The 24,016-nt window shown below is 36.5% G+C and overlaps 3 protein-coding genes across 12 annotated transcripts; all 3 read left to right on the forward strand.

Annotated features, from left to right (window-relative positions):
- The first annotated feature begins 1,146 nt into the window (after positions 1–1,146).
- LOC107958773 (protein PLASTID MOVEMENT IMPAIRED 1-RELATED 1) lies at positions 1,147–5,857 on the forward strand. 2 transcript variants are annotated; one of them, XM_016894631.2, is made up of 4 exons: positions 1,147–1,541; positions 1,743–1,828; positions 1,986–4,207; positions 4,301–5,857. In XM_016894631.2, exons 3-4 carry the CDS (start codon positions 1,986–1,988, stop codon positions 5,454–5,456), a joined length of 3,378 nt encoding a protein of 1,125 aa, XP_016750120.2. In that variant the 5' UTR covers positions 1,147–1,541; positions 1,743–1,828; the 3' UTR covers positions 5,457–5,857. The 2 variants fall into 2 exon arrangements, with proteins under 2 accessions (XP_016750120.2, XP_016750121.2); XM_016894632.2 differs by lacking the exon at positions 1,743–1,828.
- Positions 5,858–6,714: 857 nt separating this feature from the next.
- Positions 6,715–11,641, forward strand: LOC107958774 (protein Brevis radix-like 4). Of its 9 annotated transcripts, none has more exons than XM_016894638.2 (7): positions 6,715–7,021; positions 7,095–7,233; positions 7,371–7,536; positions 7,655–8,028; positions 9,838–9,973; positions 10,072–10,469; positions 11,219–11,641. In XM_016894638.2, exons 3-7 carry the CDS (start codon positions 7,411–7,413, stop codon positions 11,295–11,297), a joined length of 1,113 nt encoding a protein of 370 aa, XP_016750127.2. In that variant the 5' UTR covers positions 6,715–7,021; positions 7,095–7,233; positions 7,371–7,410; the 3' UTR covers positions 11,298–11,641. The 9 variants fall into 9 exon arrangements, with proteins under 9 accessions (XP_016750127.2, XP_016750125.2, XP_016750124.2 ...); XM_016894636.2 differs by having other exon boundaries at positions 7,095–7,228; XM_016894635.2 differs by having other exon boundaries at positions 7,100–7,233.
- A 629-nt stretch (positions 11,642–12,270) lies between these two features.
- On the forward strand, positions 12,271–13,117 carry LOC107958776 (uncharacterized). Its single transcript, XM_016894641.2, has one exon. The coding sequence runs from the start codon at positions 12,651–12,653 to the stop codon at positions 13,020–13,022; it is 372 nt and encodes a 123-aa protein (XP_016750130.2). The 5' UTR covers positions 12,271–12,650; the 3' UTR covers positions 13,023–13,117.
- Positions 13,118–24,016: the final 10,899 nt, after the last annotated feature.

Genomic DNA, 24,016 nt, shown 5'->3' on the forward strand with positions numbered 1-24,016 from the left:
AATTATCCATTTCTATACTGAGCCTATATGCATTAAAAGTATAATCAAACTTAACGTAGAAGTTGCATCATGTTGTAATTAATGCCATTGAAAATTAAAGCTTTTTAAATCTTGCATTGAAAATTAAAAATCAAGGCTTAAAGGCATCTAGATTTGGTTGGTTGGTTGGTACTGATTCCATAATTTTTCTGTTGGTCCCCTATTCTCAACTACTACATCACATCTGATAGTTGCAGTTTACAGCTGCATAAACATGGCATGTGAATAGAATTATTTGTTTGTTTTGAATCGTCATTTTACTTGAACATGAATAAATTAAAGATATTTAAAATCTGCTTTTACGCGTGACGTGGAGGTTTTCAAAAAATTAAAAAATTCTGAAGGTTCAGTCACGTGATTTTCGGAGGGAAAGGGCATATACCAAAGAATTTTTAGAATTTTCGAGTAATGCGGGGAAGGTAAGTATAGAGGGGAATTCAAATTTTCTATATTCTCAATTTTCAAATTATCTTCACCAGAATATCATGCAATTAATTCCTACATATTCTAAGCAAGGGCACTATGGACTACAGATAATTTTAATATTTTTAGTCAATAGTGCACTATTCAAATATAATTGAATTTTTTTTAAAGAATTTATGACAACATAAAATTATGATTATTTAATATTTTATTTCATGGGTATTCGAGTATTGGGTTTAACGTAAGAAAGGCTAATAAAGGAAAGTCCTTGAGTTGCTTAATCATGTTAAGTAAGGAATTTATGCCGTGGCGAAATTGCATATTGTCAATGGGACAGCTAAGCCTAAGCTTTAAGCCAGCCAGCCGGCGACTACAAAATTCAAAATTCCAACAATGAAAGGAACTTTTTTATATTGGTATGACCAAACCATGTATTTTTCATTAATTACGTTTCTGCCTACACTTTTTTTTCTCCTTACCTCAATCCAAACTCCACCCTCTTACATTTTTTTTTCTCTTTACTCGATCAATTGGTACAGAAAATATCACTGAATGAATTTCCTTGTGTTCTAAAATTATGATTGATTGTTTTATTAGATTATTAGCTTAGTAACTTCATGCAAGTCCGTAACCAAGTGAAACCTTTTCAATGACATCTACTTAAAACAGTAACTGAAATGCATAAACTTTATAATAATTAGTATAATTATTGATACCAAATCTTCCCAGAGCTTCATATTTATTGCGATTTAAGGTTTTCATTTTCCTGTGATCTTATTTTAACATCATGGTTGAGCGGTGAACAACGACAAAGAGGGGGTAAAATGCAAAAAATGGAAAATAAACAGCCGTGGAAGCAAATTTCAGACAAAGATGAGACCCGCAGACGGTAAATACATGCAAAATAACTATGAATAAAATATAATCTGTAATATGAAATATGTAGCCTTTTCGTAGTTTGATTTGAAATTTTGGACTAAGAAAAAGGCAGCGACAATTCAAAGACGAAAGGGGCCAGCCAGTAAGTGGTCCGTCGAGACAAACGCGGCTGAACAGTCTCAGGCACTTGAACTCTTCGTGTAAGATTTCTTTCTTGTTTGCTTGTCTATTTGTTTGTTTTTAATTGATTACAGAATTCTTAACTCGGTTCTTGTAAGATTTCGAATTCTCCGCCCGGTTCTATTTCAGCTTCTATGTTTTTGTGGTTTCCTTTTCTTTTTCAAAATTTTCCGCTGAATTTTTTTTGTTGAATGGAGAGAACTTTTTTAAATTTTGGATAGGCAAAGGCCAAAGAGAATCTATGTATAGAACTGGCTAAAACAAGGCTTCTGATCGGGAACTTTTGGTCGCTGGAAAGATCAATTTGGTAATTTGATTTAATTTAATTTCGGAGTTTTTACTTGATTCATTTGGTTATTCTATGTTTTCTTAGATTTGGTTTGCGTAATGATTCTTTTCTTTTTTTTACAAAGGGAGTCTCTTTTTATTGCTTAATCTAATTATTTTATTTTGATGTAAAATAGATGATGTTGTCCAAAGTTGAAGCTAAGAAGAATGGTGAAGATTCTGGTAATAGGAAGTTGTTGAATGAAATTGAAGCTATTAGCAAGGCTTTGTATTTGGACAAGAACCCTCCAAGGACTTCGTTTTCTGCTTTGAATACATGGTCAAAACCAGCTGGGAAAACATACTATCCCGAACCAAAATCAAAGCTTAAGAATAGTAATGAGGACCCATCTCGTAAAGACAGGAAATCCATTTGGAATTGGAAGCCTTTGAAGGCATTCTCAAATGTTAGAAACCGTAGGTTCGCTTGTTGTTTCTCACTTCAAGTACACTCCATTGAAGGTTTGCCGTCTAGTTTTAATGATTTTAGTCTATGTGTGCACTGGAAGAGGCGGGATGGGGGGCTAATGACTCGTCCTGCTAAGGTTCTTGATGGAACTGCTGAATTTGAAGAGAAGCTGACACATACATGTTCAGTACAAGGTAGTCGAAGTGGACCTCATCATTCAGCCAAGTATGAGGCCAAGCATTTCTTGCTCTATGCTTCTGTGTTTGGAACACCAGACCTTGATTTGGGGAAGCATCGACTTGACCTTACACGGCTGCTTCCACTTACATTGGAGGAATTGGAGGAAGAGAAGAGCTCAGGGAAGTGGACAACAAGTTTTAAGTTATCAGGGAAAGCCAAGGGTGCTACAATGAATGTTAGTCTTGGGTATATGATCATTGCGGATGATCGTGTGCCACTAGGAAATAGTCAATACAGCTCCAATTTGTCACATATGAAGAGTACGGGAAAATCATTTACTAAGTTTGCTAATGGAGATCAGAAGGGCACAATGAGGCGTGTTGAGAGTCTTCCCAGTTTTGTTAATTTTGGGTCCTTTGGCTCATCTCTTCTTGCTGAGGAGGTAAAAGATCTTCATGAAGTTTTGCCAGTGTCAAAGTCAGAGCTCGATGATACAAAAAGGGTAGATCAGAAATTTGATGACGACAAGGCAGATGCTTCATCTGCTTCTAAGCCAGGACCTGATGTGTTAGCTGAACAGCTTGAGCCCATCAAACCTCCATCTTACTTTGGACCTGAATCAAGTAAGGAGAATATTGAAAAGGAAACTGAAGATAATGACTTCTCTATTGTGGAAAAGGGGATAGAGTTATCTTCAGAAAAGCAGGCTCTATTGACAATGGAAAGCCCTGAAGATGTTGAAAGTAATCCCGGTATGGGAGTAAATCACGAAAAATGCTCTCATCTTCATTCCTCGAATGAGGCAAGTAGTAGTAATCAAAGTGACGGGCGTGTGGTGCAAGACTGCAATTCCAAAGAGGATGACCAGTGCTCAAAAGAAACATTGATGAGAGAATTGGAGTTAGCTTTAGATGGCATTACAAACTTGGAGGCGGCATTAGATTCTCCTGATCCTGAAGACTACTTGGAGAATAAAGCTAATTATAAAACAAATAGGAAGGCAAAGTCACTTAGCTTGGATGAAGTTACGGAGTCCGTGGCAAATGACTTCTTGAATATGCTGGGTATTGATCATAGTCCATTTGGCTCGAGTTCTGACATTGAGCCGGAGTCTCCAAGGGAGCGTTTACTTAGGGAGTTTGAGAAAGATGCTCTAGCCAGTGGTTTTTTGTTATTTGATTTTGACATGGCCGAGGAAGAGGACTTCGACACTTCAACTACATCTGGTTGGGGGAACTTGACTGATGATCTGTCATCTCTTATTTTAGATGGTGAGCAAGAGCGGCAGGTGGCAACTAATCAGAGCAGCAAAACGAGGGCTAAAGTGTTGGAAGACCTGGAGACAGAAGCTTTAATGCATGAGTGGGGATTGAATGAGGAAGCTTTTCATCATTCTCCGCCTGGCACTTCTGGTGGATTTGGGAGTCCAGTTCATTTTCCTCCTGAAGAGCCACTTGAATTGCCTCCTCTTGGAGAAGGTTTAGGTCCATTTCTTCAGACAAAGAATGGAGGTTTTTTGCGGTCTATGGATCCCTCACTTTTCAGCAACGCTAAAAATGGTGGGAACCTTATCATGCAGGTTTCTAGTCCTGTTGTGGTACCTGCTGAAATGGGTTCTGGTATAATGGATATACTTCAGAGACTGGCCTCGGTTGGTATTGAAAAGCTCTCTATGCAGGCAAGTAAGTTGATGCCTTTGGTGGACATAACTGGCAAGAATATGGAACAAGTAGCATGGGAAAATGCCCTTACTTTGGAGGGACCAGAGAGGTTTGTGGCTCCATATTTCTTTCTTAAACTTTTTTTTTTTTTGCTAAATCATCCCATGTACTGATATTGTATGTTATTGCTTCTTCTATCCAGGCAGTGTTTGTTGCAGAATGGGTTTGAGGTTGGGCAAGATCTGTCTAGTGGGCAAAAGGAAGTTAAAAGAAGATCACCTCTACTCAGCTCTAACAAATGTAGTTCGACCTCCGTCAACGAGATGGGCTCAGATTATGTATCCCTTGAAGATCTTGCTCCATTGGCAATGAATAAGATTGAAGCACTCTCCATGGAAGGCTTGAGAATTCAATCTGGCATGTCAGATGAGGATGCACCTGCAAACATCAGTGCGCAGTCAATTGGGGAAATTTCGGCCCTTCAAGGCAAGGGGTTTGGTGTTAGTGGGTCTCTTGGTCTGGATGGAACCGGTGGGTTGCAATTGTTGGATATAAAAAACAATGGTGATGATGTTGATGGATTAATGGGTTTGTCTCTAACTCTTGATGAATGGATGAGACTTGATTCCGGTGAACTCAATGATGATGAAGATCAAATAAGTGAGCGGACTTCTAGAATCCTTGCTGCTCATCATGCTATATCATTGGACTTGATTCGCAGAGGGTCAAAAGGAGAGAAAAGGCGGGTTAAAAAGTGTGGTTTGTTAGGAAATAACTTTACGGTGGCATTGATGGTGCAACTTCGTGATCCTTTAAGAAACTATGAGCCAGTCGGTACACCCATGCTTGCACTTATTCAGGTGGAGAGAGTATTTGTGCCACCAAAGCCAAAGATATATACTACAGTGTCAGCTTCTAGGAATGACAATCAAGAGGATGATGACTCAGACTCTGCGGTGAACGAGGTGAATGAGGAGGAGATAAAAGAAGAAAAAGCTCCACAAGAGGAAGAGATTCCTCAATTCAGAATCACAGAAGTCCATGTTGCAGGCTTGAAGACTGAACCTGGCAAGAAGAAACTTTGGGGTACCAAGACCCAACAACAGTCCGGTTCCCGTTGGTTGCTTGCCAATGGAATGGGAAAGAGCAATAAACATCCATTGTTGAAGTCCTACTCCAAGACTGCTCCCAAAACTTCAACCCCTTCAACAGCAAAGGTTCAACCAGGTGACACTCTGTGGAGCATCTCGTCTCGTATTCATGGTACCGGAGCCAAATGGAAAGAATTGGCAGCCCTTAATCCCCATATTCGAAATCCCAATGTTATATTCCCCAATGAAACCATCAGGTTGAAATGAGATGCACATGCATTGGAATCTTGTTGAAAGGGTTAAGCTCCTAAATTAGATGACATGACTGATGGAGAACCACATTATACAGATTTGAGATCAAACAAGGTTGATGGGTTCCGCCTGTGGAGATCCTCTTGTGTTTATGTTGAATGTGTTCGTTCATGCAAATTCAAGTCAAAAGCAAAAGGTGTGGTTACATTTCTCGTTTGGGTCTTGTAAATTATATGTTTCCAATGATCATAAGTGCTTGATGTAATTTATGTCTCACTTAATGCAATTGTGTTTTGCAAAAGACGGCCAAGTAAGGAAATTTTGTGGCATAAATTCTGTCGCGTTGGCCAGGCCTTGTTTCTTTTAACTTTATTTAATCTTACCGTGTGGCCTTCTTTGCTGCGGCTTCGGTTGTAGGTCAAATCCATATTAGAGAATTTATCTTTTACTCAAAAAATCATTAACTTAATTCCTACATTTGTATTATTAAAAATTGACTTGACTAACAAAATAATTAAATAGTGATACGTGGTTATTATGTGTATCTTATTTTGATGCATAAAGATTATTTTTTAATAGCAAAAGTTACTGAAATTTTTAATGAAAAGGTTAATTTTGCTTTTTGATTTAACTTAAAAATACTAAGGTTTTTTTTTTACTCTTTGATTTAACTTATAATGATTAATTTTTTATTTTTTTCAATAGAAATAAAATACAATCTGACTTGATTATACTTTTATCAACTTTCGTCTCAAATCCATACCACTTAGCTTTCAATATCTCTTATAGTAAGTAGTTTACGAAAAATCATCTCTTATAGAACTGAAAGATTATATAAACGGCCAAAACTACCCTTATTAAAAACAAATGCTCATTTTTTTAGTCTTTGATTTCGTACAATGAGAATTCTCAACACGGGCTTTTTGGGTATTAACGAAAATTCTTAGCATACATTGATGTTAAATCAAATGCATGATTTATGCACAAAAGTACTAAACTCTCATTAGCAGTAAAAGATCTATTTCTTCACAGCATGAGATGATGGCAAAGTTATGTTTGGATCTGCTTTTGAAGTGAAGGAACAGTTTATACCTAAGCCCTACTGTCTCCCGATAAGGCCAATTTTGTGTACCAGAGGTTATTGGGGCTTCAAAGACTGGGACTAAGCCCATCAATCAACCCAAAGCCGAAAAGGTAAAGCACAGCAGAAAAGAGGATCAAACAGACACCAATCAATTCATCAAGAAGAGTATAAAAATGGAAAACATGAAGCGAGCCCAGACAATTACTACCAAAAACCAATCTCTCTTTCCCTCTCTCGATCTCGATCCCCTCTTCTTCACTTCTTCTAGTTCCATTACATGTAATATATACAGCAAAACCCGGCCAATTTCACATGGCATTGCAATGTCGATGAACACTATCCCATTATAACGATTCCAGAGCCGTCCTCTCAAAACCTCATTTGCTTTTGCTTCCTCTTTTGCCTTACCCAAGAAAAGAAAAAAAGCAGCCTCTCTCTCTAACAGAACCGAAAAAGCAAACTAAAGGCAACTACTCGCCTCCGATGAGATTGAGAGGTGGTTTTAGTTTTTATTCTTTGCTGCATTTTATGTCTTCTTTCCTTTTATTATTGTTTTTATATTGGGTCAGTGCAGAGAATCTCTGATCGCTTTAATTCTAACGTCGAATTAAATAGCTCCTTACCCCCTTGACCGAGTCTCGTAACTCGAGTTCACTCAAACTCCAACTACTCATCTTCAGATTTCTGAGTACATTAGATTTCAGTACGGTAAACTTGACACTCATTTACTACTAATTATTATTAATGTATTTATTTTACTCTGTTCATAGTTTGATTACAAAGTTCTGACAAATTGTAAATGTAGTTATTTAATGTTATTTATTTGCTTTTTGTTCCTTTCACAGAAGACTTCTGGTTTTTTTCCTGAGAATTTCATAAACAACAATGCTGACGTGCATAGCTCGGTCCAAGCAAGCTGGTGATGACTCACTGGCTCAACCAGAGGAAATCGACTCGTCCAATAATCCGAACACTAAGCACAACCAAGCCATGAAATCCCTCACATCTCAGGTAAATTCACTGTTAATTTCACGGTGTCAAGCAAGATTTTCGAGCTCTTTGGTCTTTGTTTTGGCTTTGATGAGACGCGTTTCCCTTTTTTTCGTTTTTTTGCGTCCGGGTGTTCTAGTTGAAGGACATGGCACTGAAAGCGTCGGGGGCGTACAAGCACTGCAACCCCTGCACAGCACAGACTCGGTTAAAGAATCCTGGCGGTTCCGAAGCCGACTCGGATCGTTACAAGTGGTCGTATCGTAGGACAGGGAGTTCGAACTCGGCGACGCAGAGGACTTGGGGAAAGGAGATGGAAGCGAGGTTGAAAGGTATATCGAGTTCAAGCGGAGAAGCGACGCCGAACTCGATGAGCGGACGCCGTGTCGAATCGATCGTGTTCGTCGAAGAAAATGAACCTAAAGAGTGGGTAGCTCAGGTGGAGCCGGGTGTACTTATCACCTTCGTTTCACTTCCTCATGGCGGCAACGATCTCAAGCGTATACGGTTCAGGTGCGCCTTTCAATTTTTCGCAGTTTCTGATTTATCTTCAACCGTTAGATCTTTATTTATCATTTACATAAAATTTTAATTTAAAGGAGTTGGCTTTAATTGTTCTTTTTAGAATTAAATAAATAAAGATTTGGCCAAAGAAAAAGACAATTAAATGGAATTTCTTTAGTAAAAGGAAAGGTATTGCTTTTAAAATTTGTTGATTTTCAGTTCACGAATTTTTATGCTTGAATTTAGACAGCTGTGAAATAAAAATATATATTTTGAGGGATTCCTTTATTCAATATTACATTAGCTACTATTTCTTTTTGTCGGTGTCTTACATGTTTTTCTTTTTACAATTTAATGTCCCAAATTCATTATTTTTAATTGTTTTTCTAATTAGGTTTAAGAAAAATAAAAATATTTTTAATTTAAAATTAGGAAATAATTGGGAACTCTAATAATAATAAGTATTGGATGTAATGCTTTATGATTTTAGGCGATAGACGTAATCACAAATACCAAGGATAATTTAACATAAAAAAAACTTGAGATAAATATTATTGAAATTTTAACTTAAATTATTTTCTACATTTTTTATATTTTTGTTTGTTTTAACTTGGCATCCAAACATTGGGCTGGCAACCTGGGCAAGAAAATGAAGAATTTTAGTTTGAGGGAGGGGACCTACAAAGAAACAGTAGGCTTCACTCACGCCTAATGAAAAGCAATCATCTGATAAAAGTCTAAAAGAAAGAACTCAAATTGTGCCTTAATTATCACATCACTGGTGGGTGGGACATTACAGGATTGATTGTGTTGGGATTGGGAAGCTTTTTCACTGTGCCTTGTCTTCTTGTCGGGGAAGCCTCTTCCTTCCCTTCTTTTCTTTCTTTTTTTCATTTTGAATAAAAAATACCCCCTTTCATACAGAGCCATTTCTTGTCATATTTGCCTACTATTATTAGCTAGGGACTGCCCACATCATTATCCACTCCAAAACTACATTCAAGACAAAAATTTAACCCTTTTCTATGCTTATCTTTTACCAACAAAAAAACAATACACGTCATCATGTTTGGGATGAAAACACACATTTAAAATCTGTTGGACGACTCTTTTGATAATATTTTTGTATCTATTGTAGAAATTTTATTTCAGTTGGTTTCTTAATTGACTGTATTTTCCACTGCCATTTTTCATGTTCATATGATTATAAATAGTTTAATGGTTGATAAAGCTCCTGATTGGTTCTAGACTCCTGATGCTTTTTTTCTTTTTTGGAAGATTAGTGTTCTTACTACTTTAAACACAATGATTACACTTAGAAAAAATTTAATATTCCCCTTACCTAAGGTTGGTTGACCTTTTCTTTTATGATTCAAAGAATGGGAAATGTTTAGTCAAAAGTTGCTTATGAGACGAATCTAGTGGCCCAATATTATAATTAAAACTTTCCATCCACATAGAAAAGCATAATAATGCAATGATACTGTTCATGGTTGGATTTTCAAGTTATTGACCTGTGAAAAAAAGAATTAAAGGTAGTAATAGGATGTTATAGAGTAGTATCTTTTACAACGAACGTTGAGGGCAGCCACAAATATTGAATATAGAGCATAAAATAGATATAAATGTTTTTTTCTAAAATAAAAAAAAAACTGTGCTTGACATCCCTAATGCATGTTTGCTGTTACTGTTTTTTCTTAGACCAGTCATTTTATTTTTTAGTTACATGCTCAAATGAAGAACTAATTTCTCATTTCGGGTATGCTAATCTCATGAACATCAAGAATGCTAAAATGTAGTTTATTTTCTTTTGGGCAGCCGGGAAATGTTTAACAAATGGCAAGCTCAAAGATGGTGGTCTGAGAACTATGACAGGATCAAGGAACTTTACAATGTTCAGAGGTTAAACCGCAATGCATTTGCACTACCCACACCACCTATATCCGAAGATGAGGCAAGTTCTTAGGCTGTTGCCTGTTTAACAAAGTTTGGATGAATCAACCTTTAATTTTTTTCGATGTTAATAATGACGGTTCTTTTGATTCATTCCAGAGCTCAAAAATAGAATCAGCAGAAGCAAGCCCTGTAACACCGCCATTGACTAGAGAACGATTACCTCGTAACTTATATCGTCCAACAGGGATGAGTGTGGGCTACTCATCCTCAGATTCACTTGATCAACATCCAATGCAGGCTCGGAATTATTGTGATTCCGGTGTTACCTCAACTCCAAAACTTTCCAGTATTAGTGGTGCCAAGACAGAGATATCATCAATGGATGCCTCTATGAGGAGTAGTTCATCAAGAGAGGCTGATCGCTCCGGTGAGCTGTCTATTAGCAATGCCAGTGACCTTGAGACTGAATGGGTTGAACAAGATGAGCCAGGGGTTTACATTACTATCAAAGCCTTGCCAGGGGGTAAAAGGGAGCTTAAGCGAGTTAGATTCAGGTATGGTTTTATGACATTCTTCTTCAACTTCACTAAAATTGATGAACAAATGTGCTTGCATGAATCTGTTAGCCTAAATCAAATTTAGATTAGTTCGTATGCTCTCATTGCTAGTTTGCATCATAGTTTTGATGTATCCCATGTGATGATTTCTTTTTATTTGATGGCTTTTCTTGCATTTTAAGGACCATGATAGGGTTGAATCTTGAATGTGATGTAACTTGCAATCTCCTCCTCAGTGACTAAACAGACTGTCTCTGTTTTAGAGATCGTTACCAAAATCTGCTATCTATGGAGGCCAAAGCTAGTGATCTATTTTATGCATTGTCGTCACTAGGAAAAATATTTCTATTTGATTGAATTAAATGAGAAATGTTGCATATGCTGCACCATCTTTTCTCCCCCAAAAACAGTTAAAAGGCTGATTAGAAATGCTCCAAAAAAGCCATATTTTTCTCCATTGATAGGCTGATGGGTCCAACACAAGTCAATTCTATGATTGAGGTCCACCTTAGAAAAACAACTATGATATGATATGAATTACTGATAGTCAGGAACAGATTTATGAGCTGGAAATCTTTGTATTTTGACAGCATCATTACTGCTTCACTTATTCTGCTTTCACCAATGATTTTACTCCAATCCCATCCCATGCGGAGCCAAATCTACCATGAACTTTTTATTTTTTATTTTTACTGAGGAAATGTATTCGTCTTTCATTTCAATCACTTTATGGTTACATGATGCAGCCGAGAAAGATTCGGGGAGATGCATGCTAGATTGTGGTGGGAAGAGAACCGAGCCAGGATCCATGAACAGTACTTATAAATGAGCTAAACAAAGAAGGAAGGTAGCCATGTTCTGGGGCTATTTTTATGGGGGGTGAGTATTTTCATATTTCTTCTGCCATACTTGTACAATCCCTTTTACAGAGATCTAAGCCAGGTGTTTCTGCCTACTATGCACCTCTGTGTTCTTATTTGAGCATCTAAGCTTTCCCAGCTTCCTAGTAGCTTAGAAATGTCATGGTGGGATTTTATATTAATATTAATAGTTTATTTAAAAAAAAAAACTGGTGGTTGATCATAAAGAGCATCAACTGTGTATTTGGGTGGTGGTAAAGAAAAATCAATATCAATGAGAGAATGTGTTTCCTCGTTTCTTCTTTGATACTTGATGATCTGTCTGCTTACATGAAATTTAAGGCACTTAAAAAAGCATCAGTATCAAAACTACACAAATTTCAGGGACTACGCCCTAAATTTTCCTATTGTTTAATCTAGAGATAACATAGTGGAAAGTGCTCAATTGAGTTCCTAATTGTGTTCCTCACCCTAAGATCGAGGAGTTAAGCCCTAACAATCTCATCCCTCCCCCAATTTATAATGTACCCAAAAAAAATGTGTTGCTACTCACCCCTACCCTTAGTTGGGTAAAACAGCAGCTTCAGCGATTCATCAATCTTTGTTTGTTGGATTTAATTTTTCATCTTCTAATTCTGCTATTGTAATTTAAACACGGCATTGGCCCAATAAAATCGTATCTAAAGAACTTGTCAACGGCCCATTGAATTGAGTCCAAATGACTACCAACCACAAAAGTGAGTTAGATTTCCAATAAACTTGTGCATGGTTTTCATGATTAGTTTGAATAAAACCATTTAAATAATTCAATCTTAGAATTCTTGTGTTCGGCTTTGTCAAGGGCCGTTCATCCATATCTTCAGGGAATAAGTGAACAAGTGATATGACTCTCTTTCAACCTAATGTGTGCGTGTATGTCTTTACAGTTTGTTTAAGTATTAACTCCTTAATTTTATTCCAATTATTACTAAAACATTTTTAATATTTAATATATGTACCAAATAATAAAAACAACTTTTTAAATTTGAATAAACAAAAGAATTCCCCTTGGGAATACCCCACCTTACGCACAACAGTTATGTCACTGAGTGGCCAACCGTGAACTTAAATTCTGTCCCCAAATTTCAGAGTTGATGAGGCATTGGACCAATAAAAGATTACCTTATCCATGATTTCTACTTTAAAAAACCGCCACGTAGGATAGAGATAAAGATGACAAGGCAATTCCCCTCCCTCCATTTCCCTTCATACTAAAAACACTCACAGAAGAAGTTGCAGCGTTGCAGCTTTTCAACTCAGAGTGAGAAGAGAGAAACCAATGGCTTCCACTTCAGCAGTTTCAATGGCTCTGCCACTAACTCGTGCTACCCAAAACAGGGTGCCTGCCTCTGAAGCTTTCTTTAAGCCATTGCCACGCAAGCCATCGGGGGCAATCCCAACTACAACATCCAATGGAAGGCTTCAAGTCAAGGCTGCTGCTTCTTCACTCAAGGACAAGGCAGTCACAGGATTGACAGCAGCTGCAATCACTGCATCCATGGTGATCCCTGAGGTAGCTCAAGCTGCTGATGGAGTTTCCCCTTCTCTCAAGAACTTTTTGCTTAGCATTGTGGCTGGTGGTGTTGTGCTTGTTGCCATTGTTGGAGCTGTAATTGGTGTGTCCAACTTCGACCCTGTCAAGCGGACCTGAATCATATAAGCTCTCAGATGCTACTATGCTATGAATTTTTTTTTTCAACCTGTGTGTCTGTTTAATATTTCCTGTAATGAATTGTCTTTGGCTAATACCCTATGATTTCCTATAAACTTCTACTCTTCTCAACACAATTGCGGCGAATACACATCATCTAGGGATGGACTGCTTGGGCACAAAGTCTTGCAGATCGATAAATGTAATGGTAAACGAGTATTCAGCCTCCATGGCAAATCCAGGCAATACAAGCTACTCATACCATTTTCAATCTGAAAAGCACTGATAAAATTGCAAGTGAAAGATTGCCTGCACAGTGCGCCCTACAATCCAGGCTTCTTACATTTGCTCAGCTTAAGTCACTTCAACTTTAATGTGAATATTTTATGCCTCGTATTAAGAATATGCAGATTTATATCATCTCTACAAACATTTGATCAACAGGCATCCCAAATTTTGAATCATTAAATAAGCGATAATGCCGTGAATAGTAACATGGAACCACAGCTCCACCTCCTAAAATCATTAATTTGGCTCAATTTTCCATTTACTTAACCCACCAATTTAACAAATTATTAAGGGTTTGAAATTTTCACGCTTCAGGTATTTCACCAAACCAATCTTTGGAACACCATGATATATTAAAATATTGTGGAAGATAAATATGTAACTATATACGGTCCAAATTCCTTTTGTTGACATGTGGGGTATCCACCATCTTTTCTTTTTTTACATTTTATTAAAATGTTAAATTTTAATTTTGATCTCTTTAATATACATAAATTTTATATTTAATTTATATATTTTAATTTCTAATATAATTTTATCTTTATAGTTTTATAATGTTATTAATTAGTTCAAATAGTTATTATTATTAACTTTTCAATTAAAATATTATGTGGTTAAAACATATATTTAGTAAAGAGATTAAATTCTTAAAAATAAAAGTAAATGAGTTAAATTCTAAATGTATAAAGGGTAGAGACTTAGAGTCATAATTATTTGAACCGAATCGACTGCCTGAACCGAGAGCTAACGGATATATCAGTCCCAAGAGAGGCATCAAACCAATTGTTCCATGAATCGATATGAGCCACTGAAAAATCGATTAAACTAATTCTTTATTTTTAAATATATATATTTTTTAATTTTTTAATTATTTAATCAAACTGTACAAAAAATAAACACCTTGCTAATGTGTATATATATATATATTTTTTTGGTGAAAGAAAATGAATTACATCAATTACAATAGCCATCCATTGTCTTTTTCTTCTTGTAATAAGACACTTAGTTCCTTTGGAGCCTCATTAAGGATTTGAAGATTTATTTTTCAGCTCAAGCTGAGTTTAGCAAGACAATCCGCAGCCAAGTTTTGAGATCTTGGAATGTGTCTAATCTTCCAATTTCCTTCTGTCTTCATGATGCGCTGAGTCTTTTGGAGTACTGCAATTCCAGACTCCTCTAAACTCAAGTCACTCAAAATTTGCGCAACTTCGAGATTATTGGTTTGAATAATAACTCGTCTGTATCCTTTAGCAAGCAAGATAAGGATTCCATCAAGAATAGACTAAACTTCAGCCTCGAAAGGGGAGCAGACTCTTCAAAAAACGGGTGTAACCCAGTATCCAAGTTCCATCTCTATTTCTAATCACCCCCCAAAAGCAACGTGTCCTGATCCTCTATCTACGGCCCCATCAATGGAAAGAACGATCCATGTATAATTCGAGTTGTCAACAAAAGTCGGCCTAAGCTCACTCCTTTTACTGCTACATATATTGGATTCATACTAACGAGCAACTAGAGACTTTGATCACTTCAGTAGCAACCCATGAAATATTCTGAAAAATGAAAAGATTTCTATTCTTCCATATGTGCCACGCAATTAGTCCAAATAAAGACGACCAAGTGAGGCCACTATCCTGCATTCTTTCATGACAACAAAGATTAAGTACTAACCAATTTGAAAAGGAGATAGAGAAAAACCTTTGTTTAAGATGTTGTGGAAGAACAAGCAACCACACATCCTTCACGGAAGGGCAGTCACAAAGAACATGAGCCAGGTCCTCAACCTCACAACCGCATACGGAACAAGAACTATTATGCCCCATACCTCTTCTTACACGCTCTGCATTAGTAAGGAGTCTATTCTTGAAAGCCAACTAGAGAAAGACCCTTACCCTTTGTGGTCCAGAATGTTTCCAAATAAGTTTCCAATATTCTTATTTAGAATTCCATGTGTCCTCTTTAATTGTCCAATAAGCACTACGGACCGAGAAATGACCAGAAGAGGACCGAGCCCATATCACCTTATCTTGACCTAAATTCGGGTGAGAGGGAGGGAGACTTGTAATCCTACAAATAACGTCTTCCGAGAGCCAGACAAGGAGTAAATCCAAATTCCAACTTCCATTTGGATTGACAAAATCCTTAACACATCAATCCAAGTCGAGGTTAGAAAAAGATGGAATTTTTGAGATTAAAGAACCCATACCTGGAATCCAAGGATCTTTCCAGCAGCGTGCAGAAGCACCATCTTCAATGGACCAGATTAAATTATCTCGGAGTATAGGCCAAATTTTAGAAAAAGATCTCCATAGGTATGAACACTGATTTCTGCTAATGGAGTCTGGAAGATGATCTTTCCAACCATACTTGGACCGAAGAGCACGAACCCAAAGCGCATTCCTTTTAGAGGCAAGGCTAAACCCAATCTTCATCAGAAATGAGGTATTCTGATCACACAAATGTCGAAAACCTAAACCACCCTGAGCCCGAGGCTAACATATAGAGTCCCATCCCACTAAGGACATTTTAGTGTGCCCTTCAGTGCCTCCCCAAATAAAACTCCTGACCAATTTCTCAATCTCAAAGCAAACACCTTTCGGGATCATCAAGGATTGCATAAAGTAGTTTGGTATGGATAAGAGCACTGACTGAGCCAAGGTAATCCTCCCCGAAATAGATAAATTCCTCGCATCCCAATTCTGTAGTTTTAGTCTTACTTCTCAACAATAAAGCTCAATGTATTGCTAGTTATCCTTTCATGAAGGAGGGGTACTCCAAAATAAATGCCAAGTTTTTGAACTTCCTAAAATCTGAACATTCGAAAGATTTGACTGCGAATACCTCCTTCAGTAGACTTGGAAAAAAAGATATTACTCTTCCTACCACTTATTCTATGTCCCGAACTATCACAGAATTGCTCAAGAATAGAGTCCAAAAATCTAGCTTGTTCCATTTGCGCTTTACAAAAGATCACCAAGTCGTCAGCAAAAAATAAATGCGAGATCTCTAGACCGGTGTGGGATAACCGAATAGATTTCCACAAGCCACTATTCCTGTTAGCTCGAATGCTATGACCCAAGCCCTCCATACAAAGAACGAAGAGATAGGGTGATAACGGGCATCCTTGGCAAATTCCTCTACACGGTTTAAACTTTCGAGTAGGCACTCCGTTCCAGAGAATTTGCAAAAAAGAGGATGTTATGGTTGACATGATGACATTTCGTAAAAAAATAGGAATCTTAACCGCAATCAAAGCTTCATGAATATAATCCCAACTCACTATATCGTAAGATTTCTCCAGGTCCAACTTAATGGCCATCCAATTTCTCCCCAACCGTTTGCTACATATAGAATGAATAACTTCCTGTACGAGAATAATATTATCTGAAATGCTCCTACCCACAATAAAACCCGCTTGTTCTTGAGATATCAACTTGGGAAAAATCTCCTTAAAACGGTTAGCGATTACTTTCATTATCAACTTATAAAGGACTGAACACAAACTGATAGGTCGGAACTGAGTGAAATCTTCAGGGCTATCTTTTTGGGGAATAAGAACAAGCAAAGTGTTGTTGAGCTCTTATTCAATCGGACATCCAGCAAAGACATCTTTAGCCCAAATGCACACATCTTCTCCAAGGGTATCCCACTAACTTTGGAAAAAATGAGTGTGAAACCCATCACTACCAGATGCTTTCAAAGGCGCCATGTCAAATAACGCTTTTTTAATCTCCTCATTCGTGACAGCCTTTTCCAAAAACTTAATCTCTGTAAAAGTGAGGTTAGGGAAATCAAAATTCGGTCTACTACTCAAAAAAGGAGAGGACTCACCATAAAGCTGTTCGAAAAATTCAACCGCCTTTGATTGTAAAACATCTTGGTCAGAACACCAATCCCCATTATCCAAACGTAGACAAGTAATACGATTGAATTTTCTTCTCAGTATCGTGCGACTGTGATAAAACTTTGTGTTACGATCCCCCAGTTGAAGCCAATCGCAACGAGTTTTTTGCCTCCACAACAGATCCTCATGCTCCAACACATTTTCTAACTCATCACGAATATCCATCTCTTTTTTAGCTAAATGACTAGAGGGGAAATGTTCAAATGCCTTTTGGATGTTGCACAGTTCTCTCTTGAGAAGCCGTTTATGAGTGCCCAAAAAACCATACACATTCTTGTTCCAAATTTTAACAAAAGAAGTGAACTCACTCAAAGAAACAGCCATATTACCTGATAAATTCCACTTTTCTTTAACAAAGTTGGGAAAAGTGTTATGCAACGTCCACCCAGCAAGAAATCTAAACAGTCTTCCACTATCCACCTTAAACTCAAGATTAGTAGATAATAAAAGAGGTCGGTGATCGGACTTAATACGGGTAAAGCCCGGTCCAATCTAACAAAAGTATTTCCCTTTTGCCAAGTGAAGGGAGGCCCACAAAATCCTATGTCCTGCAATTCACAAGAGTCAAATTTTCCAAAAGAAACACATCGCTTACCAATAGTGTAAGGGCTCTTCTTATCCTCAGGAGACAAGATGGCATTGAAATCTCCCATAATTAGCCAAGGAATAGGCTGGGTTGGGGAGAAAGCTTTTAATCCTTCCCATAGAGATATTCGCTTCGATCTATCTGGACTTCCATACACAAAAAATATGAGAAACTATTTATTAGGAATAAAATTATCAACACCTAAAGAAATAAATTGCGGGTGATTTTTAATAATACGAATTCGAAGCGAATCCTTCCAAAGCACTAAAATACCCCCTGAAAAACCAACAGAATCCACCCAGTGAGAAAAATTAAACCCTAATTGTTCAATAATAAAATTAGCTTTTTGACCGCTCACTCTAGGTTCCACCAAACAAACTATATCAGGATTGTGTTCAACTTTATATTCCCGAAAGGCCCGAATAAATTTCCTGTTAACATACCCTTGACAATTCCATAAGAAAATTTTGAGATTTAAATCCATTAAAAAAAGAAAAGTAAGAAGCACAAATAAAATTCCAAAAATAATTTCAAAATAAACAAACTGCATAAAAGAAACAAAAGTCTCTTACTGTTCGGGGTTACTTACACCCCCAAGGTTATTATCAGCTTTGGTGAATGCTCCAAAATCCAAGTTTTCTTTCAAGAAAATTGCAATATTTTCAGCAAGCTGTTCCATGGATGTTTTTAACGATACTTTCTGAGAGCCTGAGTTTTTAAACCGGGTGTTACTGCCGTGAAGAGTTTTGCTATGCTTGTTGAGGTTATATGTTCTTTTAATTTTGCCTTTTTTTCCAAAGTCAGTAGCCTCCTCCTAGGGCAAAATCGAAAGAAAGTTTGTATGAGATGCACTTCTCCGGTGGGTTTCACTTTTATTTTCTAAAAATGTAACCACCGAATGTTTATCGGAGTCCAGATTCCCTACAGCCACCGTCACCACTTTGGGCTCATTTCCTTTCAAATTTCTAATAGGAGGGAGAGGGATCGAAGTTTCGCCTAGGTCTTTGTGCGAATTACTGTCGATAGAAGTGCTGAAAGCAGCTTCCACAGCAATAGGCCGCCCGTCGATTTCAGTAACAGCAAGGTAAGTCTGGGCTATTCCCTCCCGTCTGATCTGCTCTAACTGCTCTCGGGCCGTAGAAACACTCAGGTCCAAATCCGTGTTGGGTTCTTTTGAAATTTGTAAATAGGTATTTTGAACCGGGCTCGGTCTCAAAACAAGCCCAGTATTATTTTTATTACTCAGCCCAGGGTTCATACTAGAACCCACTCCCAGAGACTTGTTTGATTTGGCCTTGGCTGCCATTAAATTAGATTGACCATTGGGATTAGCCTCGGATTTATGACCCTGATTATTTTCATTAATGATCTCTTTCCCTTTAGAGTTTCGAACAGCACTAATGTCTCCCTCATTATTTTCTTTCATAAAATTGCTATTATTATGCCCAGTAATGCAGGAACCTTCCTTATCTTTCCCATAAAATCTGGCAGTCTTCTGGCCGTTATCCCTTGCTCTCCGTCTTAATTTCCTACAATCATCCATGGCCCGTAACTCTCGTCTTTCTTCTCCGATTCTTCTCTAGCTGATTTTGAATTTTCCGAACTCACCTCCGGCGACTTATTACCCTTCTCAGTCGATGACTCAACATTTCTAAAAGGACACATATTATCTACATGGCCATATCTCCCACAATTAAAGCAGATGGTTGATAATGACTCGTACTCCACCTTCTGCGTTCGGCCATTGATCAGAACTTGAGGAACCAGAGGTTTGTCCAGATTGACGTAAACTACCATTCTAGCAAAGCGACCCGGTGACCTACTATCTGTGTTCATGTCTAGTTTAACCACTTTCCCGACTAACTCTGTAACACCTCCTAACCCCAAACCGTTACCGGAACGAGGTTATGAGGCATTACCGGACATATCAGACAACTTACTAATAATTTACAATTAATATAACTTTTATGGTATAATATAATAATTGAGTCCCTATCTTGAACTCTCAAAGTTCAAGCACGTGTTAAAAGTAGAACGGAACTTGTTCGAATATTCTAAATTTTTTTTTTATAAAAATTTTGGTCTGCTTATTTTTACCTAAAACCTTCTGCAAATTCAAACTAAAACAACCAGCACCAATTTTTCACATTCATATAACTAATATTTATATCATTAACATAATTTCAACTTAATAACTATCATAGCATCATTCAAAATTGATTAAAAACTTCATTCATTTAACAACTTAATGTTCATGTATCAAAATATCATATACTTTTCTTACCATTTCATTTAACCATCTAAATCTTATAATTCAACCTTCACTACCCAAAGTAATATGCATATTCAAGTGACTATATAACACCTATGTACATGCCACCTTTACCCAAAAGAAAAATATACATCACCAAATTTGTGTTGGAGTCGGGAATGTTCTGGATGCTGAACCGGGACACTTGACTTCTACTAACCTGCGCACGGAAACAACCGTACGCTGAGTATGGATATACTCAGTGATATTACCATAATTCAAATTATATCAACAATAGTAAAAACATAAATATTAAAATACCTAACAATTAATGTCATATGTACTAATTCATAAATCAATGTATTTTCTCAAACTTAAATTTATATCACTTATGAATATACATTTCATACTTTTCTCTTATTATCACAATTCCAATTTCAATTCGTAATTCAATTTATTTTTCTCGTTTCAATGCCTCAAATTCACATTTCAATTTTTCACCATATTAACGTAACTCGGACTTTGGCGGATACACGGATCCAACCAAACACACCAATATGGCACCCAGTGCCTCATCGGATAGTTCGAAGTAATAGTTGACACCCAGTGTCTCATCGGCCTAGCCGAAGTAAAGTTGGTACCCAGTACCTCATCGAATCTATCCGAAGAAATATAGTGACACCCAGTGTCTCATCGACTCGAGGTCGAAGTATCCCTCAACACTTCCAATCCTATGGCATGCCAACTATATCCGACTCAGCCCGACTAGCTAATAGGGTATTCAGTTCACTTTCTCAATCCTATATCACTTTCAATTCACAATTCAAATCACCAATCATTTTTCAATCAATACGCTTTTCAAATAATTACATCTTCCATAATTCACTTATTCAATTCAATTTGATTCAATTTGCATCACTTTCATTTTCACTCAATATTCATATCAATTTCACATACTTACCTCAAGTCTTACTTACCATACATAACAATAAAAAAATTCAGCAATCAATAATAATTAAAATTCGAATTATAGTAATACACACCGTAATTCTCCCGTTTTAGTACTCGATGACTTTCTCCTTTCCTTTCGATGCTGATGCTTCAGGTTCTTTGTTGGCTACGAAAATAATAATTTATAATCATCAATACAACATGATTCAATTTAATTCATGAGCCTAAACATGCAAATTTAACCATTTTTAATGTATATATACAATTTCACCATTAAGCTGTCTACTTGAGTCATTGTTACTAAATTATTTATATCTTGAGCTACGAAACTCCAAATTAATATCCGTAAATTTTCCTTAAAACTAGACTCATATATTTTCTAATCATAAAATTTCCAGAATTTTTGGTCTAGCCATTTAATACAGTTTATTCGTTAAATACTCCCCTGTTATTTCATTTGACAGTTCTGACCTCTCTCTACTAAAACTAAATTATCTCATTGTACAGAACTCGAATAAGGTTCTTGTTTATTTATTTTGAAACTAGGTTCATTAAGGAGTTCACATATATAAATTACACTCCATAATAATTTTTGTAAAATTTTTAATGATTTTCCAAAGTTAAAACAGGGCATCTCGAAATCACCCCAAACCAGTATTACAAAATTTCAAATATCTCTTGATTCATCAATTAATTGCTTACACTGTTTCTACTATAAGAAACTAGACTCAATAAGTTTTAATTTCATATTTTGTTCATCCTCTAGTTCAATTTATAAAATTTTTAGTGAATTTTCAAAGTCAGACCATTGCTACTTCCCAAAACTGTTTTGATGAAAAATGTTAATAACCAAATTTATAACACCAATTCACACCTTATTCCTATTCAAATTTCATTTAAACTCAAATTTAACTATTAAATTTTCAACATATTTTCTTAATTCCGAGTTTTCATCAATCTAGTCCCTAAAACACAAAACTTATAGCTTACTTTGCAATTCAATCCTTATATCTATTCTAACTTGAATTTCGTTCAATTAAACCCCTATTTCATCATTTTATTCAACATGAACTTTGTTTAAAAACCTAAGAACTTCCAAACTAACAACTTAATTTCATCAAAAACTTGTTTTAAGACTTCTAAAATATCAAAATTATGAGAAAAGGACTTGATTGAGCTTACCAATTAACTCCAAGCTTCATAAACCTTATTTCCCCTTTTCTTTCTTCTTTCCTTTCTTTCTCCCATGTTCTTCTCTGTTTCGTTTGCTTTCATTCTGTTTCTTTTAACTTATTTGTTTCTTTTATATATAATAATAATATAATATAATATACTTAATTATTAAATAAATATATATTTTTTAATCAAAAAAATCTTTGATATTTTCCACGTTAAACCGCCTCAGCTATAGGAAATGGTTTAATTTCCTCTTAAGTCCTTCTAATTTTTCTTTAATCTATAATTAAACTTTTACTCTTATTCAATTTAATCCTTTTTACTAATTACTCTAAATTAAGCTAAATTTACTAAATTAAACCTAATTAAACACACTACTAGACTCATAAATATTTTTAATAATTATTTTTGAACTTATTTCACTAAGACGGAGGCCCGATAACACACTTTTCTGGTGCCCACGGATTTTGGGTTGTTACATTTCCTCCCCCCTTAAAAAAATTTCGTCCTCGAAATTTTACCTGAAAATAAGTGAGGATACTGCGATCTCATAGTTTCCTCTGGCTCCCACGTTGCTTCTTCTACACTATGGCTTCTCCACAGTACTTTTACCAGAGGGACTCGTTTGTTTCTTAATTCTTTCACTTCTCGAGCTAGTATTTGAACTGGTTCCTCTTCATATGACAGATCTGGTCTAATATCAATGTTTTCAGTAGAGATAATATGAGATGGATCCGATCGATACCTTCGTAACATGGAAACATGAAAAACATCATGAATTTGTTGTAATTCCGGAGGTAAAGCTAATCGGTAAGCAACTGGTCCAACTCTCTCTATAACTTCATATGGTCCGATAAACCGAGGACTCAACTTTCCTTTTCGGCCAAATCTTAATACTTTCTTCCAAGGAGAAACTTTGAGAAACACTTTATCTCCAACTGAATATTCAATGTCCCGACGTTTCAGATCAGCATAAGATTTTTGTCTGTCAAAAGCTGCTTTTAATCTCTGTTGAATCTTCTTGACTGTTTCTTCTGTTTCACGAATCAATTCCGGCCCAATTATTTTTCTTTCATTCAACTCCATCTAACATACTGGTGATCTACATTTTCGACCATATAACACTTCATACGGAGCCATCTGAATACTAGATTGGAAACTATTATTATAGACAAACTCAGCTAGTGGCAAATATCGCTCCCAACCTGCTTCAAACTCAATAATACAAGCTCGAAGCATATCTTCTAGTACCTGAATTACCCGTTCGGACTGTCCGTCAGTTTGGGGATGAAAAGCTGTACTGAAACTAAGTCTAGTACCCAACGACTCATGTAACTGTCTCCAAAATCTCGATGTGAACCGAGGATCTCAATCTGAAATTATTGATATCGGAATGCCATGTAGTCTAACAATTTCTCGAATATACACGTCTGCAAGCTTCTGCAACGACCAATCAGTCCTGACTGCTATAAAATGTGCTGACTTGGTAAGTCTATCAACTATCACCCAAATAGCATTCTTTTTGCTTGTTGACAACGGTAATCCCGTAATAAAATCCATCGTGATACGATCCCATTTCCATTCAGGAATATTAATAAGCTGAAGCAATCCAGTAGGAACCTGATGTTCTGCCTTTACCCGTTGACAAGTCAAACATTTACTTACAAATTCTACTATGTCTCTTTTCATCCCTGGCCACCAGTATAATTCTCTTAAATCTCGATACATTTTCGTGCCTCCGGGGTGCATAGCAAATGAACTATCATGAGCTTCTCGTAGAATCAACTTTTTAAGCTCAGAAGTATTTGGAATACAAATCCGATTTTGAAACCTCAAGC

This window comes from Gossypium hirsutum, chromosome A05, assembly GCF_007990345.1.
Source record: "Gossypium hirsutum isolate 1008001.06 chromosome A05, Gossypium_hirsutum_v2.1, whole genome shotgun sequence".
Lineage (NCBI taxonomy): Eukaryota > Viridiplantae > Streptophyta > Magnoliopsida > Malvales > Malvaceae > Gossypium > Gossypium hirsutum.

Coding starts and splice junctions, on each gene's coding strand:
- LOC107958773 (XM_016894631.2), top strand. CDS start 1,986: ATGATGTTGTCCAAAGTTGAAGCTAAGAAGAATGGTGAAGATTCTGGT. Junction 4,208..4,300: donor ACTTTGGAGGGACCAGAGAG/GTTTGTGGCTCC, acceptor TCTTCTATCCAG/GCAGTGTTTGTTGCAGAATG.
- LOC107958774 (XM_016894633.2), top strand. CDS start 7,411: ATGCTGACGTGCATAGCTCGGTCCAAGCAAGCTGGTGATGACTCACTG. Junction 8,029..9,837: donor CTCAAGCGTATACGGTTCAG/GTGCGCCTTTCA, acceptor TCTTTTGGGCAG/CCGGGAAATGTTTAACAAAT. Junction 9,974..10,071: donor CACCTATATCCGAAGATGAG/GCAAGTTCTTAG, acceptor GATTCATTCCAG/AGCTCAAAAATAGAATCAGC.
- LOC107958776 (XM_016894641.2), top strand. CDS start 12,651: ATGGCTTCCACTTCAGCAGTTTCAATGGCTCTGCCACTAACTCGTGCT.